A 23,392-nucleotide genomic window follows, 5' to 3' on the forward strand; every position below is an offset into this window, starting at 1 on the left:
AGTGTGTGTTTGCTGCTTGCAGACTTGCTGTATGGATGTCTCCACCAATCCGAGAGCTGCATTTGAAGTGCAGGAGTTTGACTACATTTTCAGAAATTACTCAGAGGACTGCAAAAGTATTTGCCCCGAGGGAGTAACTGTTCTTCTTACAGTAGTTTTATCTATTCGTTTATATTATTTTTTGCTTTTTTTTCTCCTGTAATCTAACATTCCCAGTCAACAACAACAAAAAATGTTTTAAGAACGTTTTGCTAACGTTCCTAAATTATGAAAAACGCCGTAATCATTTTAAATGTGTCTCCTCCTAGTATATGTAAACACTTTTAAAAACGTGCTACTTTTGTTTTAGCTCCATGTTTACAGTATTAGAATCAGTTAAGACCTCTGCAGAGGATAACTGTTTCTTGCTTCCTTTACTAACAGACAGGGTTATATTTTTCAAGTGAGGCACACTAGTGTCATTAACTGCCACTGAAGACATTATAGTTGCCAGGTGTCCGGAAAGAATTTTACTTTTTTCACCCTCCTCTGGATTGTTAGCCAAGTGCACTGTAGTGTATGTCAGTGTCAATCACAATGCAGTTTTTCCCCTTTTTTTCTTTAAGCAAAACTCACCCATTGTCTGGCACATTTCAGTGTGCTTTTTCTTTAGGGACTTACAGTCTAACAGTCAGTTTCTCCTGTATATATTATTACTAAAGTGAGCTTATCAAATTGACTTCATGTCTTCACTGCAAAAATGCTGTTCTTACTTAGAATTTTTGTCTTGTTTCCAGTCCAAACATCTAAAAATTCTTAGATCAAGAAGCATTTTCTTGACAAGTAAAAATTATTTTCTTGTTTTTAGGAAAAATAAGTCGAAATTAAGTGAGTTTTAAGTGAGAATTAAGTAAGAATCCAAACTGAAAACAAGATTATATCGTTTATTTTTGGTGTGAAATAAGATTATTTTGCTTACCCCATTTGGCAGATTATTTTGTTTGTTTTAAAACTTAATTTTGAGAAAATTAAGAAAATGCTTCTTGATTTAAGAACTTTAAGATATTTTGACTAGAAACAAGACAAAAACTCTAAGTAAGAACAGCATTTTTTCAGTTTTATTTTGAAACTTTATCTCTTGATCACTTTTTTTTACTCTGAGGAGGAAACTGGCTTCCGTAGAGCCAATTACACTGTAAAACGTTTTCAGTTAACTAAAAATGGTCTTAGCCTGAGTTCATTTGTGTTACACCAGAGATAGTAACTTTGGTTACACCAACACAGTCATCATGTTACCCCTTTTTACTGTAATAGTACTTGTTCAGCTAACAGTACTAAATTAAGTGACCCCTTAAAAAGGGCTGAACAAAAGAAGGGCTTGTCGCTAAACAAGGGCGTAACGACATGGGATGTGCCCCATTATAATGTGAGAACACTCATTTGTGTTAAACAGTTTGAAAACCTGACTATCAGCACAACTGTGACTTATCTTCAATTGGGGATAATTCCTTTAAAAGAATAAACTTCTTAAAATCTTTTTGTGGGGAAAAAAAAAACTTCCTTATACAGATTTTTAAATTGTATAGAATTTTATATTTTATTAACCAAATTACATTATTACAAAGCAAGGTGAGGTTTTCACTTGCTGATCCAAATAAAGAAGCAAAATTAGGGAACAAGTTATTATTTATACTTATTATTAGAGGAAAGCTCATGCTTTTACTGTGTCATACAGTACTGCACACCTCCTCCCCCACTCCAAAGCACCCTGGCTGTACTTCTATTGATGAAACAACTACATTATGTAGTGTTGAGCCACTTAGCATAAACAAAGCCACATACTGTGAGTCAAGCACAACACCACATACAGCACTATAGACTGTGACCCTACAAACATCTGACTCCAGCAGAGACTGGAGGTGAATGAGAACTACATTACATAGATGGCCAATGTGGCAGCAGCTTCAAAACTACTCTCTGATTAGCAATTCATATCAGTGCAGGTAAATGCAGATCAAAATTGAGTGCTGTAAAGAATACAGAAACAGCCAAAATAAATAAATCACAAGAAAAACTGCCATGTTTTCTCTCTCTATATCTATCTATCTGGCCTTTTTGAGGAAAAAAGCAGGAGGTCTGTGGTTTACAAGGCAAACTACAGTCTACATCAACTACACAAATTATTCATTGGTAATTAGGGAATTTGCACCAACATCTAATTTCCTCAGCCAAAGCCGAATGAACTGGTCTTGAACTTCTAAGAGCGTCAGTTGTACTTAGCAGAGACCATTAATCAAATTCATATTTGCATTGCTTTACACAAAGGCAAACTGAGTACTGTTCAAAAGTTTGGGGTGAGATGATTTTTAAAAAAGAAATTAATTTTATTCAGCAAGGATTCATTAAATTGATCAATAGTGACAGTAAAGGCATTTATAATGTATCAGTTTTTCACAAAAATATAAAACAGCACAACTACTGGCTTGATGAATCCGATCTTCAACCAGATGGAACTGGATTAAATATTTTGACTGTTCCGATCCCAGTCTGTGCAAGATTAATGGTAAGGGAGATTTAGTAGTGATTAATGTTTTGTTATGCAAATTTAGAAACGTTTCTGTTAATGTGGGTTTTTGGAGAGTTACCATCATGGTGACAAGTAGCGCATGCGGCTTGGTTTGAGAGCAGGCAAGTTACATGTTTTAAGTTGCTGTACTTATTTAGTAAGTGTTATAAATGCTTTTGTTAACATGTTAGCAAATTAGCAAGTTGGCATTTTCTGTATTTTCTTAGGGTTTACAGTGAAGTAAATAACTCATTTGATTTGCAACAACTCAAAATAAAAAAGTTAATTAACTAAATATTTTATGTTAATTGCTATTATGAGTTAGCTAACTCAGTACTTCAAGTTATGAGGAATTAACATGCATCAGTACTACAAACTGGAAAAAAAACTGGGAACATCATAACTCAAAAAAATTGATGTAACTGATTACCTTAATTTTTTTTGAGTTAGCCCAACTCAATTGGGTTTACAGTGTTCAGTGGGCAACCAGCCTTGGGCTACAGGGTGATATGGCTGCTCAGCACAGGAATAAATTACATTTCAAAATACATTAAAGCAGTTGCTTTTTTAACTTTAGTTAGTGTGTAATGTTAGAGCATTAACAACATCCTCAAAGTTTTAACGCTCAAAGTTCAATGCAAATGGAGATATTTTCTTTTAAAGAATTCTCTGTTTAAGGACTACAACAAAAAACTGGTAGGGAATACAACTAGCTTCTTCCCTTTTTAGTGACATCACTAACCCTAAAACTGACATAAACCCTGCCCCCGAGAACACGCAACAAAGGAGGAGAGGCCATGTTGGGCTGCTTTAGAGAAGAGGAAAAGTTGTTGTAGAGTGTTGTTACCATGCCACCACTTTACGCTGGACTGCTTCACAAACGAGGGTCAATTTAATGCTGGATTTGCACTAAAGATTAACATGACGGCACATGCTAGTCGATGAGTTTAATCAACTCCACAGCAAATACATAAATTTATCCACTAAACGTCCAGATACATTCTATAAGTTGTAACTTCTTCCTGAGTCTCTACATCAGTGTCCAACTTCGGTTTTATCAAAGGCTGAACACAGTTACTGACAATCATCATTTTGGCTGTGTGAGAGTCTCCAGCTTTGTTGTCATTGAGTATCTGAAGTGCGAGCTGTTAAAGATCCGCCCTCTTCTGGAAAGCAGCCAGGAGCAGCAGCTTATTTGCATTTAAAGGGACACACACAAAAATGGCGTGTATTTGCTCACACCCAAATAGGGGCAAATTTGGCAATCTATAATAAATGATCTGTGGGTATTTTTAGCTGAAACTTCACAGACACATTCTGGGGACACCATTACATCTTGTGAAAGGGGCATTATAGGTCCCCTTTAAAATAGAAAACAGTTATTTTAATATATATTTCACTATATTACTGTTTTACAATATGTTTCATGAAATAAATGCAGACATAATGAGCGTAAGATACTTCTTTCAAAAACATGAAAAAAAAATTACCGACTAAGTTTTGAACGGTATGATATATTTTATTTATTTTTGAGAATTTATTATGAAAGTATTAGCTGAAGCATTTTCATGTATATTTCATTTTTAATATTTTTCTTATACATTTTTTTTGGGGGGGGTGAGAGATGTTATTCTTATCCTGCAACACTGTTAATTTTAACTACTTATATAAAACGGCAAAGCAGGAATTGCCAGTGAATATTTCTGGGTTTATTTTTGAAAGTCAATTTTGGAATAGACACGAACCTAAAAGTCTTGACTTTTAAAGTATATTAATAAAATAATGATAATAAAACATGGATGAACTCATTGTTATCTTCCACACAAAGACACTTTAATTTCATCACAAAGCATTGGCCAGTCTATGACACCAGACCACAATAAGATACACATGGCAGCAGTAAGATTCACACACACACACCCATTCTATTTAGAGTGATAGAGATTTTGTATATACACCATACATGTATATATACACACACACACATACAAACCATAAACTTATATTTTTTACAATCAGTTCATTTTCAATACAATGACTTCATTGTCTATACTAAGTAAATGTACATGTCAACACAAGGCAACAGAAGCACAACTCCGAGAGATGCACAACAAATACACATTAACACAGTAATAGATTCTGCTCACCATATAATCAGTCAGAACAACTGCCATATACATTTAAAATCATGTTGGGATTTTAAGAATGCTTGAATTTATTCATCATTAACATTTTAAATGCAGATTGATTCACCAACCTTTCCCTTTGGTTGGACATTTTCCACTGCTGCATCAACAAATAAATTAATTGCACCAACCACATGAGCATAACTCTGAGGCTTTTTTCTCCATACCAGACACTTCCTAATATATATCTTAATATATATACACATTTCAGTCAGACAAGTCTTTTTGTTTGCTAGGGAAAATACAAACAGACGTTATGGTTGAAACAAACACTGGGATTAAATATTGTTCAAACTTTCAGGGAGAATACATTCACACACAAATTACCACATAACAAGTGCAAAAATCGTGATGTTTACTTTGTGTATCCACTATTCTGTGTACTGGCGTGCAGACAGGAATATTCTGTATGCTTATGTATGGCAGATACACGTTTAGCTTGTGTGACACTTCTATAATAAGTTAACATTGTCTAGTGTGTAAACACAAACACCACACAGCATTTTCAGTATAATTAACATTGCAATGTCTTTGAATGTTGAAAAGTCCACACTGGGTGTATTATTCAGAGGCCCATTACAATGTGATTGGTGTATATAGTACAGAAGGAGTGGCTAACCCAACAGCTCTCCTGCATTCTTCATTTGTCTTTCTGTCTTTCATTTCAACAATTCCATCTGTTCTTGCTGTAACTCTAGGCATGCAGCAATCCCAGGATGTACTTGGTCAGAAGAAAAGCACAGAGAAAGAGAGGCAGTGGACAGAGAGAGGAGGAGAATGGGGAAGAAGGACATTTGGCTCTAAGAGTCAAACGAAGGATGTGGACTCTCATTGTGAGAGGGGCTTCCTTTGCTTGGACGGCTAAAAGACAGAAAAAAATGAATGAATGAATGAATGAAGCACATAAAACAAAAAAAAGGCTTCTTAGGAAATGACAGCATATAGTAAAAGACGAATGGCTTTGTCAATGTCATTGTCAAGTATGATATGATGGCTTATTTTTGTTCATTTCAGTTAATATTAACACCTGTGATTGTGGTGGCTATGTGAAGATGACATGTTTATCTTTCCTCTTTTCTGATGTTTTAGAAATATGTTAATGGCTCCAGTTGCAATTCCTCTTAATGATTCTGATTGCTTAAAGGGTTAGCTCACCCAAAAATTAAAATTATGTCATTAATTACTCACCTTCATGTCATTCCAAGCCCGTAAGATTTTCGTTTATCTTCGGAACACAAATGAAGATCTTTTTGAAGATCTCAAATGAAAATCTGAGAGATTTCCATAGACAGCCTATGCAAAAAGACAGCATACGCGAGAACAAACCTCTTCCGGAAGCTCAAACGTGCTGCATAACCAATAAGATTCATTCTTATGTGTTATGCAGCACGTTTGAGCTTCCAGAAGAAGTATGTTCTCGCACGTCCAGTTGAGCTTCTGCTTATGTTTGCTGATCAACGTTTATATGTGAGTAAAAGCCTAAATCTGTTCATCATATACAGAAAATTTGGATTAAACCACTCAATTCATATGGATTAGTTTTCCGATCTCTTTACGAACTTTTTGAAGCATCAAAGTTTCACTTGCGTAGGCTGTTTATGGAGGGACAGAAAGCTCTCAGATTTCATCAAAAGAATCTTCATTTGCGTTCCAAAGATTAACAAAAGTCTTACGGGTTTGGAACGACATGGGGGGGGGGGGGGTCCTGCATAGTGCACCTTTAGCAGTTTTAATAGCAATTATTTTAGTTTGAAGAAAAAAAAATATGCAAAAATATGCAATTCCATTGCCAAATGATAATTTAGAAAAATTAAAAAAAAAAAATGTATAACCCAAAATGGTTTAATTCAGAACATTTAATATATTCGTTAATTTAAAAAAAAATACGACTGGTAAATCTTACACATTATACATTGTCATATGAAAAGCCAGTCAGAAACTGCACTGATTTAGCTCTCACAAGCATACAGTATGCTGTGTATGTCTGATTCACTACAAGGAACCGGCTTAAAGAGGCCAGCTTTATAAGGCCATATAAAACTGCAGGGGATTAAGATAAAACTTGTTCATTGTTAAGAAAAAAAAATACAATTTAATAAAAACATCAAGCAGTATGACAAGTAATGTGGTTTTCAGGAAAAACATGCAGGTCACTTGTATTGAGGGGTTGTGAACCTGTCAGATGTTTGTTAAGGCTTATTTGTTACTAATAAAGGCAAAAACATGTCAGTGTGATCTAGCATTCTTGTGCAGAAATGTTGAAGCAAACAGTGTAATAGGCTAGTTTGCATTGACAGTCCCTGTGCATTTTATAACTAATGTTCTTCATTCCTAAATGCAGGATATATGCTGGTAACGGAATACAGTGGCTCCACATATGTGTTAATGTGAATGAGAACGGTACAATAATTAGATCAATTTAGAATATTACTGACGGTCATTCCTGACATTACACATTATATTTGTGGAAGAGAAAATACTTCTTCAAGTAAACATGTGATATGTATGTGGACTGTGCTTGTGTTGATGGTGTGTGCTTGTGTCATTGAGTGTGTGTGTGTGTGCATGCATGTGTATAGTATATATAGTTGCTGAGGGGTCATTGGTTATCCTCTGTCTGCTCATCGCCAGTGTTAACGCTCAGTGAATGAGTCTCTGTTGGATCTGGTGGGGGAGGCTGGTGCTCTCCGACTTCAAAGATGGCAACAGACAGATTGATGGATACAAACAGAGGGACATACAAACGACAGGGGAAAAGACACAATTAGGAACAACACAAAACATGAAGACAAAGGCAGTAACAATGAACACTGAAAATGAACATACGTATACTGCATGATAAACAAGGTGGATTCATCAGAGAATTCATGAACTGCAAAATCGAGTCATAGGCTATAAATCCAAATCACATTCAAGAAACAGACAGCCAGATGATTTGCATAACCATAACTGAACATTTGGCATGTTAAGTTTCACAAATGAATACTTTCTGTATAAAAAAAAAAAAAAAAACATTATTAAGAACACACATCATACAAAAACATACACGTCATATACAACAAAAAAGTATTAGAAACACCTTGATGTGTTATGGGATCTATTTGCCTCAAAACAAAAACACTATTTAGTGAATAATAATAATAAAAATGTATAAAATGACAAATTAAACATTAAAAAAATAGAAAAATTAGAACCATGTTAACATTATGTCAACCTTAAATATAACTATGGCTATAATTAAATACATAACATGCATTTAAGAGTTGTTCAACCAAATGGCATCACTTCCTTATGAAATTAAATGGCAGTTCTAAGCATAGTTAGGCCATTAGAAACATAAAATACTCTGAACAAATTAATAGACAGTAATAGACAGCGTGGTGTGCTCTAACTGACATATCTAGAGAATGAGGGGTGTCAGGGGACAACAGATGTTAACACATTTAAAGATGGAACCATGCAAGGACGTGGTGATGTCACATAAGGACAATATGTCGGACATACCATTTGCGTAACTCCTCATTGGTCACTGATAGAAATTCTGAAAGAATAACCGGAATCATTGTGGAAGGGATTTAGTGGGACTCAGTTTTAGGAGAACATGGGTTGACAGAAAAGAGTCAGTGGGAGGAATCATAAATCTATCATCTCTTGGTTTGTCCTGTTTAATTGGTCGGTTTCCTTTATCTTTTCCTACCAAACATGTATATCATGAGAGAATGATCTCACAAAGCTGATGCGCCAATGTTTCTATATATACAAACAATAAATGAACTGAATGAGTTAAAACAACATTGGAATGAATATGCACATGGATTGTCACATGGACTAATGTCAAGGAGACGGGGAAAAATGTGAGTGGTTTGTTAGTGCAGGTCTCTGAGTTGGACTGTGTATAAGAGTGTGTGTGAGCTGAGTATAGGTAATGGATTGTGACAGAAGAAGAGAAGTAGATATAGCAGGAAGAGTGTTACTGATCTGTAGTTCTTGTGTTAAAGACCAGGGATCAGGGCAGGGCAGAAAGGCTGTAAAGGGTGTAAAATGGAGGGAAGTTTGTAGATCATTGCTCTCACCAATAGCTAACATCATTAGAACTTATATTACTCCCCACAGTAGTGGTGATATACATTCTATGGCCGCCAGGCTGTATTTAATTACATTAAACATCTCCAAATGCATTTGCATCTGATCAATTACACTGAAACGTCATCATTTTCATTTATAGGTCAGAATAGTTCGAATGTTTTTCACAATTACTGCATGAATAAATGCCCTCTCTAACTCACCTGGGGACACCTGGTGGGGCACGGTTAGGACGAGAGGGGACCTGGGGCGGGGGGCCACTGAAGGGGTCAGGAGAGGCTCCAGGTCTGGATGGCACAGGAGGTGCTCCAGCAGTAGGGGGCCCTGGAGCGGTGCGTCCACCTGGACGAGGGGGCCCAGGTGGAGCCCGGCGCTGGGGAGTTGGACTAGACATTGGAGATCTGTTAATATTAATAAAACATAATATTATTCTTCTGAGACTAAAATTTCTGACTAAAGAGCTTTAAAGCTACAGCCACAAAGCTCGGATACACAGTTTTCTTAAAACGGAGAGACAAATTTATCAATCAATCAGTCAATTAAACAATCTATCTATCTATCTATCTATCTATCTATCTATCTATCTATCTATCTATCTATCTATCTATCTATCTATCTATCTATCTATCTATCTATCTACACTGAGCTGTGGGCAGAATTATAATTACCCTTGGTAAATATGAACAAAGATGGCTGTAAAAATAAATCCTGCAAAAATCGAACCTTTCATTGAAGTAAAAGAATTGAAAGTGGGGGGAAATCACATTATGAAATAAATGTTTTTCTCCAAAACACGTTGGCCATTATTGGTAGCTCTAGAATTTTTTAATGAGTAAAATATCTCTGCAGTATATTTCCATTCATGTTTACATGTTTTTTAGCACATCAGGGTGACTAGGAACATGAAATTGTCCAGCCATGACTTCTTGTTCCACAGGAGTATAAATACGAGGAAACAAAAAGGCCAAATTCACTAAATCATCCATCACAAGGAGTAAAACCAAAGAATATAGTTCTGATGTGCAGAAAAAGATTTTTGAGTTTCACAAAATAGAAAGTGGCTTTAAGAAAATAGCTAAAGCACTGAAAATTCCCATTTCCACCATCATGGCAATAATTAAGAAGTTCAAATCAAAGACTCTCCAAATTAGTTGAGTCTTGAGGTCAGAAAAGCCTAAAATAAATGGTCAAACAGCACCTACATCAAGTTGTTTGGGAGGGTTTCAAGAAAAATTCTCCTTGCTCATCCATAAACAATCTCCAGCATATTCAGTTGTCAGACAAGACTGGAACTTCAAACTGGGCCAGCTTCTATGGTCAGATGAAACAAAAAAATATAGTTGTTTGGCATAAAGCCCACCAGATGGGTTTAGTGCACACTGGGATAAAAAAAATGCCCTATGACCATGGTTAAATATACTGTTGTATCTTTAATGTTGTGGGCATATTTTTCTGCTGGAGGTCCTGGACATCTTGTTCAGATACATGGCATCATGGATTCTATCAAATACCGACAGATAAAAAGATCGAAACCTGACTGCTTCTGTTAGAAATCCTATAATGGGCGGTGGTTGGATCATCCATTAGGACAATGTTCCAAAACAAACAAAGGTCAGATTTTTGTGAATTATTTTAATAAAAGATCAAGAGGATTAACAATACAGATTTATTTTTACAGGCTTCTTTGTTCATATTTACCAGGGGTGCCAGAAATTCTGACCTGAACTGTATCCATCCATCCATCCATCCATCACTAGCAAATCCTAGCTACTGGCTTAGGACACGCTACCAACATGTCAGCTACATGCCAAAAATGCTAACAATGCCTAGTAACTGTAATGCAGGGTGAACTCAAAAACAAAGGAGAGATGGATACAAATGCAGTTATTTTATTAAACAGAATAAAATGATCAAAACAAACACAGGAACTATAAAGCCAGGGAAACAGCATGAGCACCCAAACAAAACATCCATGCAGAGACGCAACTCAACAAAGAACACAAGAAACACTGAGGTTTAAATACTAGAGGGGTAATAGACAAACAAGACACACCTGGGAATGATCACATAACTAATTAACTAGAAAAACACAAAGGACTATAAAAATGGCACACAGGAAAAGAAACAGGAACAGGCTAAAATGCAAACTAAAAGTCCAACAAACAAAACACACAAAACACAGAGCCAGGGAATACGTAACATTAATATGCAAGCTTCATGTTAAGATATGTTAGCAATGGCTAACAAAAGGTTTTATCTTGCAACTGGTGGTTCCCCTTCATTGTTAGAGTGTCTGGGCTTTTTTCCCTAATTGGAGTTTTTGGTCTGCGTACCACATTTGGACAATTTTTAAGGTGCGGTGAGTTCCTGGCTTTTCTAACTAAATGTTAAAACATGCTAGCAACTTCTACAAACATGCTAAAACATCTGACAGATTGTGTGGCCATAAAACCTCCAGACTTCAAGCTTTTTAAAACTACTTACAACCTTACAAATTCAAACTTTCTAATCAGAAACAATGATTTATCGAAAAGATAACACAGTACCTGCGCCCTGAAGGTCCTCCTTGTACCTGCAGCCAGGAGTCATCCACCGGTGGAGGCATGGCAGTGGAGACTGTGGTGGTGCTGATGTCACCAATGATGCTGAGGGCCTCTCTCAGAGCGTGGTACATGCGCAGCATCTCCTCCCTGTGCTGAGCCTGTTCTGCTGACTCCTCCATTAAAGTGTTCTGGTCTCCACATGAGTACAAGTTAGCAAGCAACTCAGCATGGATAAAGTCCTTAGTCTATGGGAAGAAAAAGCAAAGACAAAGATAAAAAGCAGTTTTTGCCAGTAACTACAGGGCTTAAAAAAACATCTAATAAAAATCCAGTAAGTTCCAGTACTGGAAAAACTCGACCCTTGAATGGATAGTTTGATTCTTACATGATACTTATTTGATCCCACCAGGATCCTTTAGATTTGGATGATAGAAATTGCATAGAAATTATATTAGGTATATCAAAGAGTCATTTAAAACAGCTTACATTGTTGATCATGAGATGCATGATGGTCTTGGGCATGAGGTCCCGCACAGTCTTGTTGACGATGGCCATGTAGGAATCCACAAGGTTCCTGATGGTCTCCACCTGCCTCTCAAGCTGTGGATCCATGGAGTGCATGAAGCGATCCGAGCCGTTCTCCTCACTGGCATCACTCTGCTGAGGGCCATCAAGACATATTGATATTTACATATTACTGGCACTAATAAAATTAGGGACACAATGAGGAACAAAGTGTGGAATAGTAAAGCAAATAAATTCAGCCCTATCGTGAGTAATCCATCTAGATCATGATTCATTTGAAAATTAGCTACGGAATTGATCTCCTTTCTTAATGGATTAGTCCACTTTCAAAAAAAAATTCCTGATAATTTACTCACCTCCATGTCATCCAAGGTTTTTGATGAAAACACTTCAGGATTATTCTCCTTATAGTGGACTTTAGTGGCCTCCAAACAGTTGAAGGTCAAAATTACAGATTTAGTGCAGCTTCAAAGGGCTTTAAACGATACCAGATGAGGAATAAGGGTCTTATCTAGCAAACGATTGGTCATTGTTGAAAAAAAATGTAAATGTATATGCTTTATATAAACAAATGATCGCCTTGCACGTGCTTCCGCCAAAACTGCACTTCTGTATTCTTCAAAAAGCTTACGCTGTATTTCCTACGCCTTCCCTATTCTACTTACGGAACGAACGCAGCACCAGTTCTGTTTTTTCCGTATTTGGAGGCCACTAAAGTCCACTATAAGGAGAATAATCCTGGAATGTTTTCATCAAAAACCTTAATTTCTTTTCGACTGAAGAAAGAAAGACATGAACATCTTGGATGACATTGGGGTGAATAAATTATCAGGAAAAATTTTATTTGAAAGTGGACTAATCCTTTAACCTTTCAGAGGTCAGTGATCATTTCAAAGCATTGTTAAATACAACACATATTGATACTCAGAGAGAAATAAGTTTGCATATGACATAGTTGTTTTGGAGGGGGAAAAAAACAGTCAGAGACACATATTTTAACTTACCTTCTCTTTATCCTGCAGACGTAGCAAAGAAAGCACAATAAGTTAAAATTAGTAAGATATCAATGTAAATCAATGTGGTTTGTTAGAATTGTGTTGGTTACTGGTTATATACATGTGCCAGCTGTTACATCACAGAAATGCGTAAGTTAATATGACTGAGAGTTGATCAGTGGAGGCATTTACGTACAGTGATGCGCTCTGGGTAGACTCCAGCTCGTAGGAAGGATGCCTTCCAGCTGTCCACCTCCTCCTGAGTGTCGCAAGCTAATTCCAGTTGCCTGTAGTCTTTATACACATTCCTGAGACAACAGTCCAACAAGAATGACACAGAAGAGAAGATATCATTGAATAAAGTCATTATTTTTGTTTCGTTTTTGCACACAAAAAGTTATCTTCATAACATTAAGGTTGAACCACTGTAGTCACGTCGACTTTTATAACGATGTCTTTAGTACTTTTCTAGACCTTAAAAGTGGTAGTTAAATTGCTGTCTATGGAGGTCATATACCTCTCGGATTTCATCAAAAATATCTTAATTTGTATTCCGAAGATGAACTAAGGTCTTACCGGTGTGGAATGACATGAGGGTGAGCAATAAATGACAGAATTTTCATTTTTGGGTAAACTAACCCTTTAATACTGTGTTATGTGACTTGAGCAAATCAGTAAATGCTGTTCTTTTTAATTTTCTATTCTAAGACAATTTATCACGGTTTCCAGAAAAATATTAAGCAGCACAACTGTTTTCATCTTTAATAATAAGAAGAAATAAAACATTTCTTGAGCAGAAAATCAGCATATTAGAATGATTTCTGAAGGATCATGTGTCACTGAGTAATGACCTGAGTAATGGCTTCTGAAAATTCAGCACTGATAATCATTTTAAATTGTAATAATATTTAAAAACATCAAAAAATCTCTAACCTTTGTTCAGTGTTAAAGAGAGCAAACACGTGTTTGCTGGACATGAAGCTTTTCTCTATATCTCTCAGCTTCAGGTTGTCCAATGGCAGCATGTACTTCTTCTCTTTCTCCTGCAGGGGGCAAAAAGCAAAATTAAAAAGGAATAAAATCAGAGCAAAAAAAAAAAAAAAAAAAAAGAACAATACCAGATCAGGGACTGCACTGAAGAGTTATTATAGATCAAAATAGCTGGTCCTGAACCTGTATTTGCTGTAACTATAAGGCAAAAGCAGGGAAACAAAAACAAACAGTTCCAAAGTATAGATCTATGTTCAGAATACAATACAACTAACGTACACACAGTATACTGAGCTGCATAATTTTTAAAGAGTACAACATAATCACAGGATACTGAAGTTTACTATTCAAACATACCAGCAGTCTGGTTAAACTTGTCTTGCTTACATAAAACCATTAGGCCAATCTCACTGACAGGTAACTCACTACTTTGTGATACACCCACACATGTTCAATCGAGTCAGAAATCATCTCAGAAATGAAATGTCTATTTGGCATTTTAATGAAATTTTGTGTAAAATGTCTCTAGTCTTGCTAACTAAATCTAGGGTGACCAAACGTCCTGTTTTCCCAGGACATGTCCTGTTTTCACCTACTGTCCTGGGCAGCGTTTCCCAAAAGCATCATAAGCTTAAGTTGATCGTAGCTCCATTGAAACCAATGGAGCTACGATCAACTTAGGCTTACGATGCTTTTGGGAAACGCTGCCCTGGTTGTTTTTTATAAAGTGATGAAAATGTCCTGGTTTTCATTGTTTTTCATTGGGCCATTAAATTGACCAGTGTTACGAGATTTTTGGTTTCTGAGTTTTTCGGTTTCCGAAGATGGAGCATTAATATAAATGTGTTACGCAGACATGCGCGAATGCACGTGCAACTGAGAATATTAGTTCACACTGTATCTCAAGACATTAGTGGATTATTCCATAAAGGTAACTATATTCTCAGTGTCACGGCTGACTTATGCCTAAACTACAGTTGTTTACTTCTAGGTAACAGTTTTTTTTATTAGTATGCACGATTTGTGCAGTCATCTGTAACTGAGTAACAGATACTTTGTGTAACAGCAGAGCAACCTTCAGCTATCGTCTACAATGAGTTCAGCTCGTTGTGCTCTTCCTTTGTACCTTGCGATGTAACAGCTGATAGGCCTATATAAATTTCTTTATAACTTTCATTCTTATTTGTTACGCAACAAAAAACTGCTGGGAAAGATCAGCTCTACAGCAAAATATAGATGAGCAAACAAGGAGGATGAGGAAGAAAAACATGATGAAGAAAAGGAAAACGAGGATGAAGAAGGAAACTAAAGATATATTTTTTGTTAGTTTTTGTAAGCTTGTGAGAGCTATTTTTGTTAAATTTGGATTGCTAATATAGCAGAGGTATTTTTAGTTATTTATTTATTTTTCTAATACAGAAGACACATTATTTCTATCATTATTTCATTCGCTATTTTTGAAACTTGTCATAATAAAACATGTTGAGTAACCTCTGAGAATTTGTGTCTTTGGTTATAGATAGTATTTTGTAATATAACAATTTTCTATCCATACAAGAGGAGGCATACTTTAATTGTATTGAAATTATAAGGCATCTTTGAGTAAACTTCGAGTATCATTTGAGTATCTCATTGCCGGGCCGAGTGTCCTGGTTGTCGGTAATCAAAATATGTTCACTCTAACTAAATCACATCAATGTGTCACACATGAGATGGGTGCAATGGGACCAGGGTGTAAAATTTGTGCAACATAATTATCAAAGATGTATTTTTGTAAACATCTTAAATCCACTTGGCTCAAGTATTCCAGAGGGCTCGCTTCTGTATGATAGTATTCTGCTCCGCACATAGCCTAGAACTCTTTTATAATTCCATATGATCATATGGTACAAATTCAGGGGAATGAGAAAACACTGTTAGTGCTTGTGTTTCATCCGAAGCAGCTATCACGCTAAAGGGTTAACAAGAACTTGTGATGTGAGTATTGATTCCACACTGGAAGACTGCAATGGCACACTGAGCATCATGCTTTATGACTCATACACTTAATCAAGAACACACAAGCTGGAGATGGAAATCCTGTATGGATTAAATTAAATAAACTCTACTCTATTAAAGTATGTTTTTTTATGTTTGTTTGTTTTTTTTGTATACCAAAAGGGGACAGAAAATGTTGATTTGTCATTATGATCAATGCTTATTCCTTTTGAATATAAAAGCTAGAGATGAGAGATGACATGAAGCGTGTAGGAGGAGAAGAGGGAGTGAAGATGAAAACACTTGCATGTTAACAGTGTAAAGCCTGCACATATAAAAACAGTAACCTACTTACAAACCACCAGAGGAATTCATTTAAGCATCAACACAAAATGATCTGTATAACAGCTAACTTTAACAATACTTGAAGCCAGTGCTCTAATATACTCTAATATAAATGTATTTATTGGATGATTTATTGTCCTTTATTTACCCAGGAAATAAACTTTCATAAGATTAATAATCTCTTCAGAAATGTCCTGGCCAGGAAAGTTGCTGTTTTCTTTTGACAGCTACAGAGATTTCATGAAAACTACAGCTTTTTTTTTTTGTTTGTTTATTTGCATTTTGTTTATAGCATTTTAGCTTATATATATCTTTATTATTATATATATATATACATTTATTTTTTCAGCTAGTTGCTAAGCCCTCATTTAATAATGAAAACAAATTACTAAAACTAAATAAACTAAAACTAAAAACTAAAACTTAATAAAAACTATATAGACATTTTTTTTTTTTAAAGACAAAAACAACAAAATTAGTAAAACTTTAGTTACATTTAAAATTTACTAAATGTTAAATTAAAATTATAAAAATAAAATCTATTTCAAAATATTAACAAAAACTATAATAGTATATCAATAGCACTAAAATAACTGCCTGATGGATGGATGGCGGTGGGTAATTCTGTTGCCACATAAACTAATAACCATACATACCATGTGAAAAATACTAGGTTATCAAACTAAATAGGCTAGTCAAGGAATCAAAAGACTGAAAATAAATTGGCACAGAAGGTCAGTAAGTGATTTTATCAATGTTCAAGTCATAGCTATATACTTTGGCAAAAAGTCTTCCATTGTAACCACATTACAGTAAACACGTTTTTGCAAACTGATGAACAAGTTTAAATGATTGTCTGAGGTACATGACAGCATCTTTGGCATAGAGCTGAACTTCAGTTGAACCCAGAACATTCCTTTAAAGAAAATCAGAAATTCAGACGATTCAGAATTCAGACAAATTTTCAAACACAAGACTTTAGAATGCTGACTGAGCAGACATCTTCTGACAATAAACTTTCCATCCAAACTGCCATTTTCAGAGATTAATGTCCACAAAAAACAATGTAAGGAGAGCCCAAACCTCAAGGACGATTATTTATGTCTCTTGTTTATAGGCCACATCCATGTTAGTGTCTTATTAACATTTAATAAGAACTGCATTTCAGAGAAACATTCTGTGGTGAGCATGACCCACATGGAAAGAACCTATATGTGGATATATGCGCATATATGAAACCTATATGCAGTGTATATGTACATATATGCTGCATATATGCACATATATGATAATATATATGCTGCATATATGCGCATATATACTGCATATATGCTATATATAAGCTGCATATATCCGTATATATACTGCATATATGTGTATATATGCCACATATAGGCAAAATTGAGGTGCATATATGTGCATATACAGGAAATATAGGTCTCCTGTATTGCTTCTTCATATCCATATATATGCCCTATACATACAAGATATGTCTTCTATATAGCTAATGGCAGGATCTGGTCATTTTGTAGCTCATATCTCATTTTTGACTGTCATACATGATGCCTAGCTCATATTTTCTATTATCAAGGCAAAAACTAAGAATTAACGAAAAAAATTATGCAAGAACTTATGTATGTGCGAATGTAGCAGTTATGTATTTAGACAATTATTTTGTGATTCCACTTGCCATGACCATATTTGGGGTTTCCTGCCGCCATGCTGACTTGGGGTGTTAACGCACTTTGCTGCTTCCCAGTCTGCATGAGACATCACAGCGGTAGGTCACACAAAGTTTTTGCGGTGATTCAATTAAGGCCATGTTTCATGTAACAGCTGAATTCACATGATATATTTGTATGATTGTAATCCAAAACCCCTCTGTGATGTACATTCAGATGTTTCGTTGATTATTTTTCTTTACTTAAGTTACTTTTAATATCTCTCTTTCTCAGCGTTGTGCGTTGCTGCCGCATGCTGTTTGTATGCTGCACAAGTCCTCATATATTGCCATTTGTGTTATACAGAATAAAGTGAGGACCTGTTGGCAAGATTTTTCGCAGTCTGTCTTTGATTACGACACAACGCAGAAAACACACCGCTACACGAACACGTGAAATTGGTCCCACATGGAAAAAACCTATATAAACATATATGTTTCAATATAGGTTTGATATAGGTTTTTAATATATGTGACATATATAAAATTGTCCGTTTTCCTATATTATATGTACATATATGTACATATATGTGTGCATATATGTGTACATATATGTGTGCATATATGTGTACATATATGTGTGCATATATGTGTACATATATGTGTGCATATATGTACATATATGTACATATAATATAGGAAAACGGCCAATTTTATATATGTCACATATATGTAAAACCTATATCAAAACCTATATTGAAACATATATGTTTATATAGGTTTTTTCCATGTGGGGAACTTCAACCTTAATGTGAACTAACTTCCAAAGCACCTTAATTCTCGTATGCAGGCATGTTTTAAAACACAAGGGCCAGTATAAAGAACCCTTTATCCAGTACGAGTAGAGGAAGTGAGCTTCAGAATAAATAGCAGCATGAAGAGAGGTACAGACCACATGACTACACATCTGGAGATATTACAATTCCGTCTCCATGCCAAGAAACTCAGTCAGCACCACCACCCACACCTACACACACACACACACACACACACACACACACACACACGCACACACACACATACACACACAGAAATACATCTCAAAGAAAATGTTGAGTCTGACAGGTCTTCATCAATACCAGCTTTCCTTGTCTTACTTTTTTGTGACCTCTGACCTCTCACTTCCTGTTTAACGAGAAAAGAAACATAAACTTAAGGCGGGGGGAAAAATGCTCCAAAAAAAGCTCCACCTCTTTCGCTCCCTCTGCCTCTTTTCAACTCTTCCAGGGGAAAGTCAAAAGTCTGCCACGTCAATTCTGAAAAATCTACATTTGAAAGTATGAAAAGACACTGTGCGTTACAAATTAGTTTTGCGATGCAAATACTGCGTATCTTCCTTTTGTATATCTGTTATCTAAGACTTTGCCGCTGATCTGAGGGGGATTTATGAGTCGACGGGGGTGAAAGGGCCAGGAAACCTAATGCTTCTTGCCACCCACATTCTTTGCCTTCTCATACCACCATCAAACACTCAGAGGTTTTAAAGGACCCTCCTCTCCTCCTCCCCCACTCACCCACCACTCTTTGGCATCTCACACATTCGGATGTCCAGCCATACGGAGCTAGAGCAAAAGAGAGACAGAGACGGAGAAAAGGATGGATGGAGGTTTTCGGAGGACAATCGGAACATCTAATGCCAAATCTGATTGGCACAGATGCATGAACTTTGAGGTATTTCTTGTCCCTTTGAAGTATTTATCGTTTGCATATGGCAGAAACAGATCTGAAAGTTTAAAGTTAAGGAGGGACAATGGGCTGGATGGACACTGTCCAACAGCTAGGCGAATCGAAGGAATTGTAAATGGATATATGAAATAAAATATATACATAATAGATAAACAATAGATATAAATAATGGATATATGTTTATATAAAAGGAGCAAAAAATTTATACATTCTAAAAGATCTGAAATGCATCTTGGCAAGCTTCACTGAATAATAAACATACAATAGTCCGCTTCATTAAATAATTAAACAAGTAAAACCGATGTGACCGTGGCAAACGGCCTGCTGTAATTCGTATTTTTCAAGCAAATACAAAGTCAGCAGTCACTAATAAACATCAACTTTCTCATTTCCCTTTTTTTATGCTTACTACCAAAAAAGATGCATGTTTGAAAGTGTTTTCACAAATATTTATATTTATTAACACAATTTAATAAGTGCATGTACATTTTGTACATCGTGATTGCTAACATTTTGTACACATTTATTCCTCAGTGCTGTTGGACTCATCTCATCTCCCTGTGAAGCGTCAAGCCCGCACCGCTTTCCCAGTGTTCAGACTACCTGTTCAGGGCGTAGAGATTGTACAGTAGTCTGCACATTGGTTAGGCTGTGTGGGGAGTGCACGCACATCATCTTGTTCTGTCTTGTCATCATGTTTCCGTATGTCTACTCATGAAAATGTGCATGCCTTCATGCGTTAAGTAACGTCTGTGTGTTTAAGTGCATTTAAGGAAGGGGGTTACATATCATAGTTAGCTAAATATGACAAAACCTTCCCTGGAGACATTCAGGAACCTTCTCTACAGAAAAAGAATCTATTATAATTGGTTAAAATAATGGTTTAATGCTTTTTTATTGTAAAAATACTATATATATATATATATATATATATATATATATATATATATATATATATACTGTATATAAGAATTAAAATTAGCTAACTAAAAATTTTTTTATTCTACAAATGCAAATAAATATATATTTTTTCAGTAAACAAGTAGAAAGAAAGAAAGAAAGAAAGAAAGAAAGAAAGAAAGAAAGAAAGAAAGAAAGCCAATGTGATTTGTTACAATGCTGATTTGATGGAAAATAAAAGTTATTTCACTGTGTATAATTGTCAATGTTTGGACTCTTATTTCATCCGCTTGGACCACAAAGAAATTGTTTTGGCACAAACAGGACATAACTGTGGTTTTTAAAAATGAGGAGATTAAATGAAAAACAATTATATGTAAAATGGACCCCCCCCCCCCCCAATGTAATATAAGTCATTTGGGACTAGGAACTCCTTTGTTTTAAAAGGACTTTCTATTCATGCTTAAACTAACTACAGCGAGGGCTTTTGGGAAGTGTTGGACCAAAATCTGGTATGTATGGTAATGAAAACCATATGCCACCTTCCCAACCCCCAGAGCAGCCCTCCCACCAGCTCCTTGTCTGCTTCTCCTCATGCCTTCAGTCTGGACTGACAGTGGGGGTGGGGCGGGGTGGGAGTCACAACAGTACCGTAACACCTGTGCTTGATCAGACCGTCAAGACGGCAAAATCTCTGGCCATTACTGAAGTAAGAAACAGAACTAATGCACTCAGAAACAGAACTAATATATGATCACATCCGACTCATTCTCTTTTCTTGGATCCAATGAAGCGGTGCATTTACTGGTAGGATAAGATGCTTTCATTGTAAAATAGACTAAATATAGCCTTATTGCTGGTGGAAAAAATACTAAACTATAGAGCACAGAGTATATGAAAAGAAAACAAGGCCGCTTCAGGGAAACTGTAGTGCGTATATTGCGAGTTGCTTCAGATAAAAAGCACTGCTAAATGAAAAGCAACCAAGAATATAGCTGCGAGCAGCGATGGCGGGCCCAAGCCCGGTGGCACCGCCACCCCGGTGGCTTCAGGGCAACTGTGCACAGCGGGCAATAGGCACTTAAAACGGTTAAACATCAAAGGACTATGTCAAATTCACTCCACATTTACTGCACTACAAGGTGCCACTATAGAGCCCCTCCTCCCTGCCCATTTTCAAAGGATTACATGTGCCAAGTTTTAACATTATTCTGATGAATTTTGAAGCAAATCAGGTAAAAATAAGAGGGTGATCTCAATGTATGCTGAAAGTGACACATTTTCTGCTTCCAGTTGGTGGCGCTATTACTTTGAATCACAATAGTCACATCCATGTGATCAGCCTTGTACAACGAAGACTAAGCCGAAGTTTCATCAAAATCAATTAATGTATGCAGAAGTTATAACACTTTGTTTCCCTTTTCTTGCCATAAATTCGTTGCCTCGCCACGGCCAAACCGTTTGAGATATCCAAAATCCGTTTGCAATTAAACAACTTCAATGTGTTAGCAACAAGTTAAAAAAAGTTTGGTGTAAATTGGATAAACCCTGTAGGAGCAGTAGTATAAAATTCATAGCCTGTTTTTTCAAAAAATTAACATTCAAACCAAAATAGCTGACTTCCTGTTGGTCGGAGCTAATGAATGTAAATTAGAAAATTGTCCGGCTTGATGAGAACAATATGTGTACCGAGTTTGGTGATTGTAGGAAAAACTAACCCCCCCACTTTTGTCAAAAGGTGGCGCTACTGAGCCCCTCCACCACGCCCATTTCTATGGCTTTGTCCATGTCTACTGGTTGACAATATTGATGTGTGTGTCGAGTTTCATGCAATTTGAAGCATGTTAAGAGCCTCAAAAACACTCAAGAATATTATTACAGTTTGACCTGTTGCCATGGCAACAATATTTCAAATATCAAAAATCCTGTCATAGGTCTACATCTGCTGTGTATTGACATTACACTGATGAAGTTTGAAGCAAATCAGGTAAAAATAAGAGGGTGATCTCAAAACATTTCAAAAAGTGATACACTTCCTGCTGCCAGTTGGTGGCGCTATAACTTTGACTCACAATAGTCACATCCATGTGATCAGACTCCTATAACGAACACACTCGTGAAGTTTCATAAAGATCAATATATGTATGCAGACGTTATAACACATTTCCTGTTTCCTTTTTCTCGCCATAAATTCGTTGCCTCGCCACGGCCAAACCGTTCGAGATATCAAAAATCCCCTGGCAATTTTTAATCATCAGTGTCTTGACTTCATGCTGACCGAGTTTGGTGGCGATCGGATTAATCGTCTAGGAGGAGTATATCAAATTCCAGAGCATGCGTTTTTCAAACAACCCTTAATAGCTGACTTCCTGTTGGCGTGGTGTTTAACTTAGAGCACGAAAGTTGTTCGGCCCGATGAGGTCTATATGTGTACTGAGTTTCATACTAATACGTGCAAGCGTGTTTAATATATGGACCAAATTTTCAGACTTTTTTCAAGGGGGCGCTGTCGAGCCCCCCTGCCACGCCCGGGTACCAGCCTCTCCGGCGTCCTAATGGCCGCGGATTCCAATGTGTGTGCCAATTTTCAAGAGTTTTTGAGCATGTTAAGGCCCCCAAAAAGCCCCGGAAGACGGAAAAAAAATAAAAAAAAAAAAAAAAAAAAAAATAATAATATAGCTGCGAGCAGCGATGGCGGGCCCAAGCCCGGTGGCACCGCCACCCCGGTGGCTTCAGGGCAACTGTGCACAGCGGGCAATAGGCACTTAAAACGGTTAAACATCAAAGGACTATGTCAAATTCACTCCACATTTACTGCACTACAAGGTGCCACTATAGAGCCCCTCCTCCCTGCCCATTTTCAAAGGATTACATGTGCCAAGTTTAACATTATTCTG

The 23,392-nt window shown here is 36.4% G+C and overlaps 1 protein-coding gene across 11 annotated transcripts; it reads right to left on the minus strand.

The window, feature by feature from the left end:
- Nucleotides 1–4,356: 4,356 nt before the first annotated feature.
- LOC125267622 (dynamin-1-like) lies at nucleotides 4,357–14,433 on the minus strand. 11 transcript variants are annotated; one of them, XR_007184698.1, is made up of 9 exons: nucleotides 13,996–14,426; nucleotides 13,811–13,920; nucleotides 13,074–13,185; nucleotides 12,887–12,898; nucleotides 11,844–12,017; nucleotides 11,361–11,602; nucleotides 9,018–9,215; nucleotides 8,236–8,756; nucleotides 4,357–5,592 (listed from the first exon to the last, which is right to left on the minus strand). XR_007184698.1 is itself a non-coding variant. In XM_048189444.1 (9 exons), the coding sequence occupies exons 2-8, from the start codon at nucleotides 13,900–13,902 to the stop codon at nucleotides 8,251–8,253; spliced, it is 852 nt and encodes a 283-aa protein (XP_048045401.1). In that variant the 5' UTR covers nucleotides 13,903–13,920; nucleotides 13,996–14,426; the 3' UTR covers nucleotides 4,357–5,592; nucleotides 8,236–8,250. The 11 variants fall into 11 exon arrangements, 9 of the variants coding, with proteins under 9 accessions (XP_048045401.1, XP_048045397.1, XP_048045395.1 ...); XM_048189444.1 differs by having other exon boundaries at nucleotides 8,236–8,272; XR_007184699.1 differs by lacking the exon at nucleotides 4,357–5,592 and adding an exon at nucleotides 6,487–7,422.
- Between the last annotated feature and the right edge of the window lie 8,959 nt (nucleotides 14,434–23,392).

The sequence above is a fragment of the Megalobrama amblycephala genome, linkage group LG4 (genome assembly GCF_018812025.1).
Source record: "Megalobrama amblycephala isolate DHTTF-2021 linkage group LG4, ASM1881202v1, whole genome shotgun sequence".
Lineage (NCBI taxonomy): Eukaryota > Metazoa > Chordata > Actinopteri > Cypriniformes > Xenocyprididae > Megalobrama > Megalobrama amblycephala.

Coding starts and splice junctions, on each gene's coding strand:
- LOC125267622 (XM_048189438.1), bottom strand. CDS start 13,902: ATGCTGCCATTGGACAACCTGAAGCTGAGAGATATAGAGAAAAGCTTC. Junction 9,216..11,360: donor GGAGGACCTTCAGGGCGCAG/GTACTGTGTTAT, acceptor TAATATTAACAG/ATCTCCAATGTCTAGTCCAA. Junction 5,593..9,017: donor GCCCCACCAGGTGTCCCCAG/GTGAGTTAGAGA, acceptor TCTGTCTTTTAG/CCGTCCAAGCAAAGGAAGCC.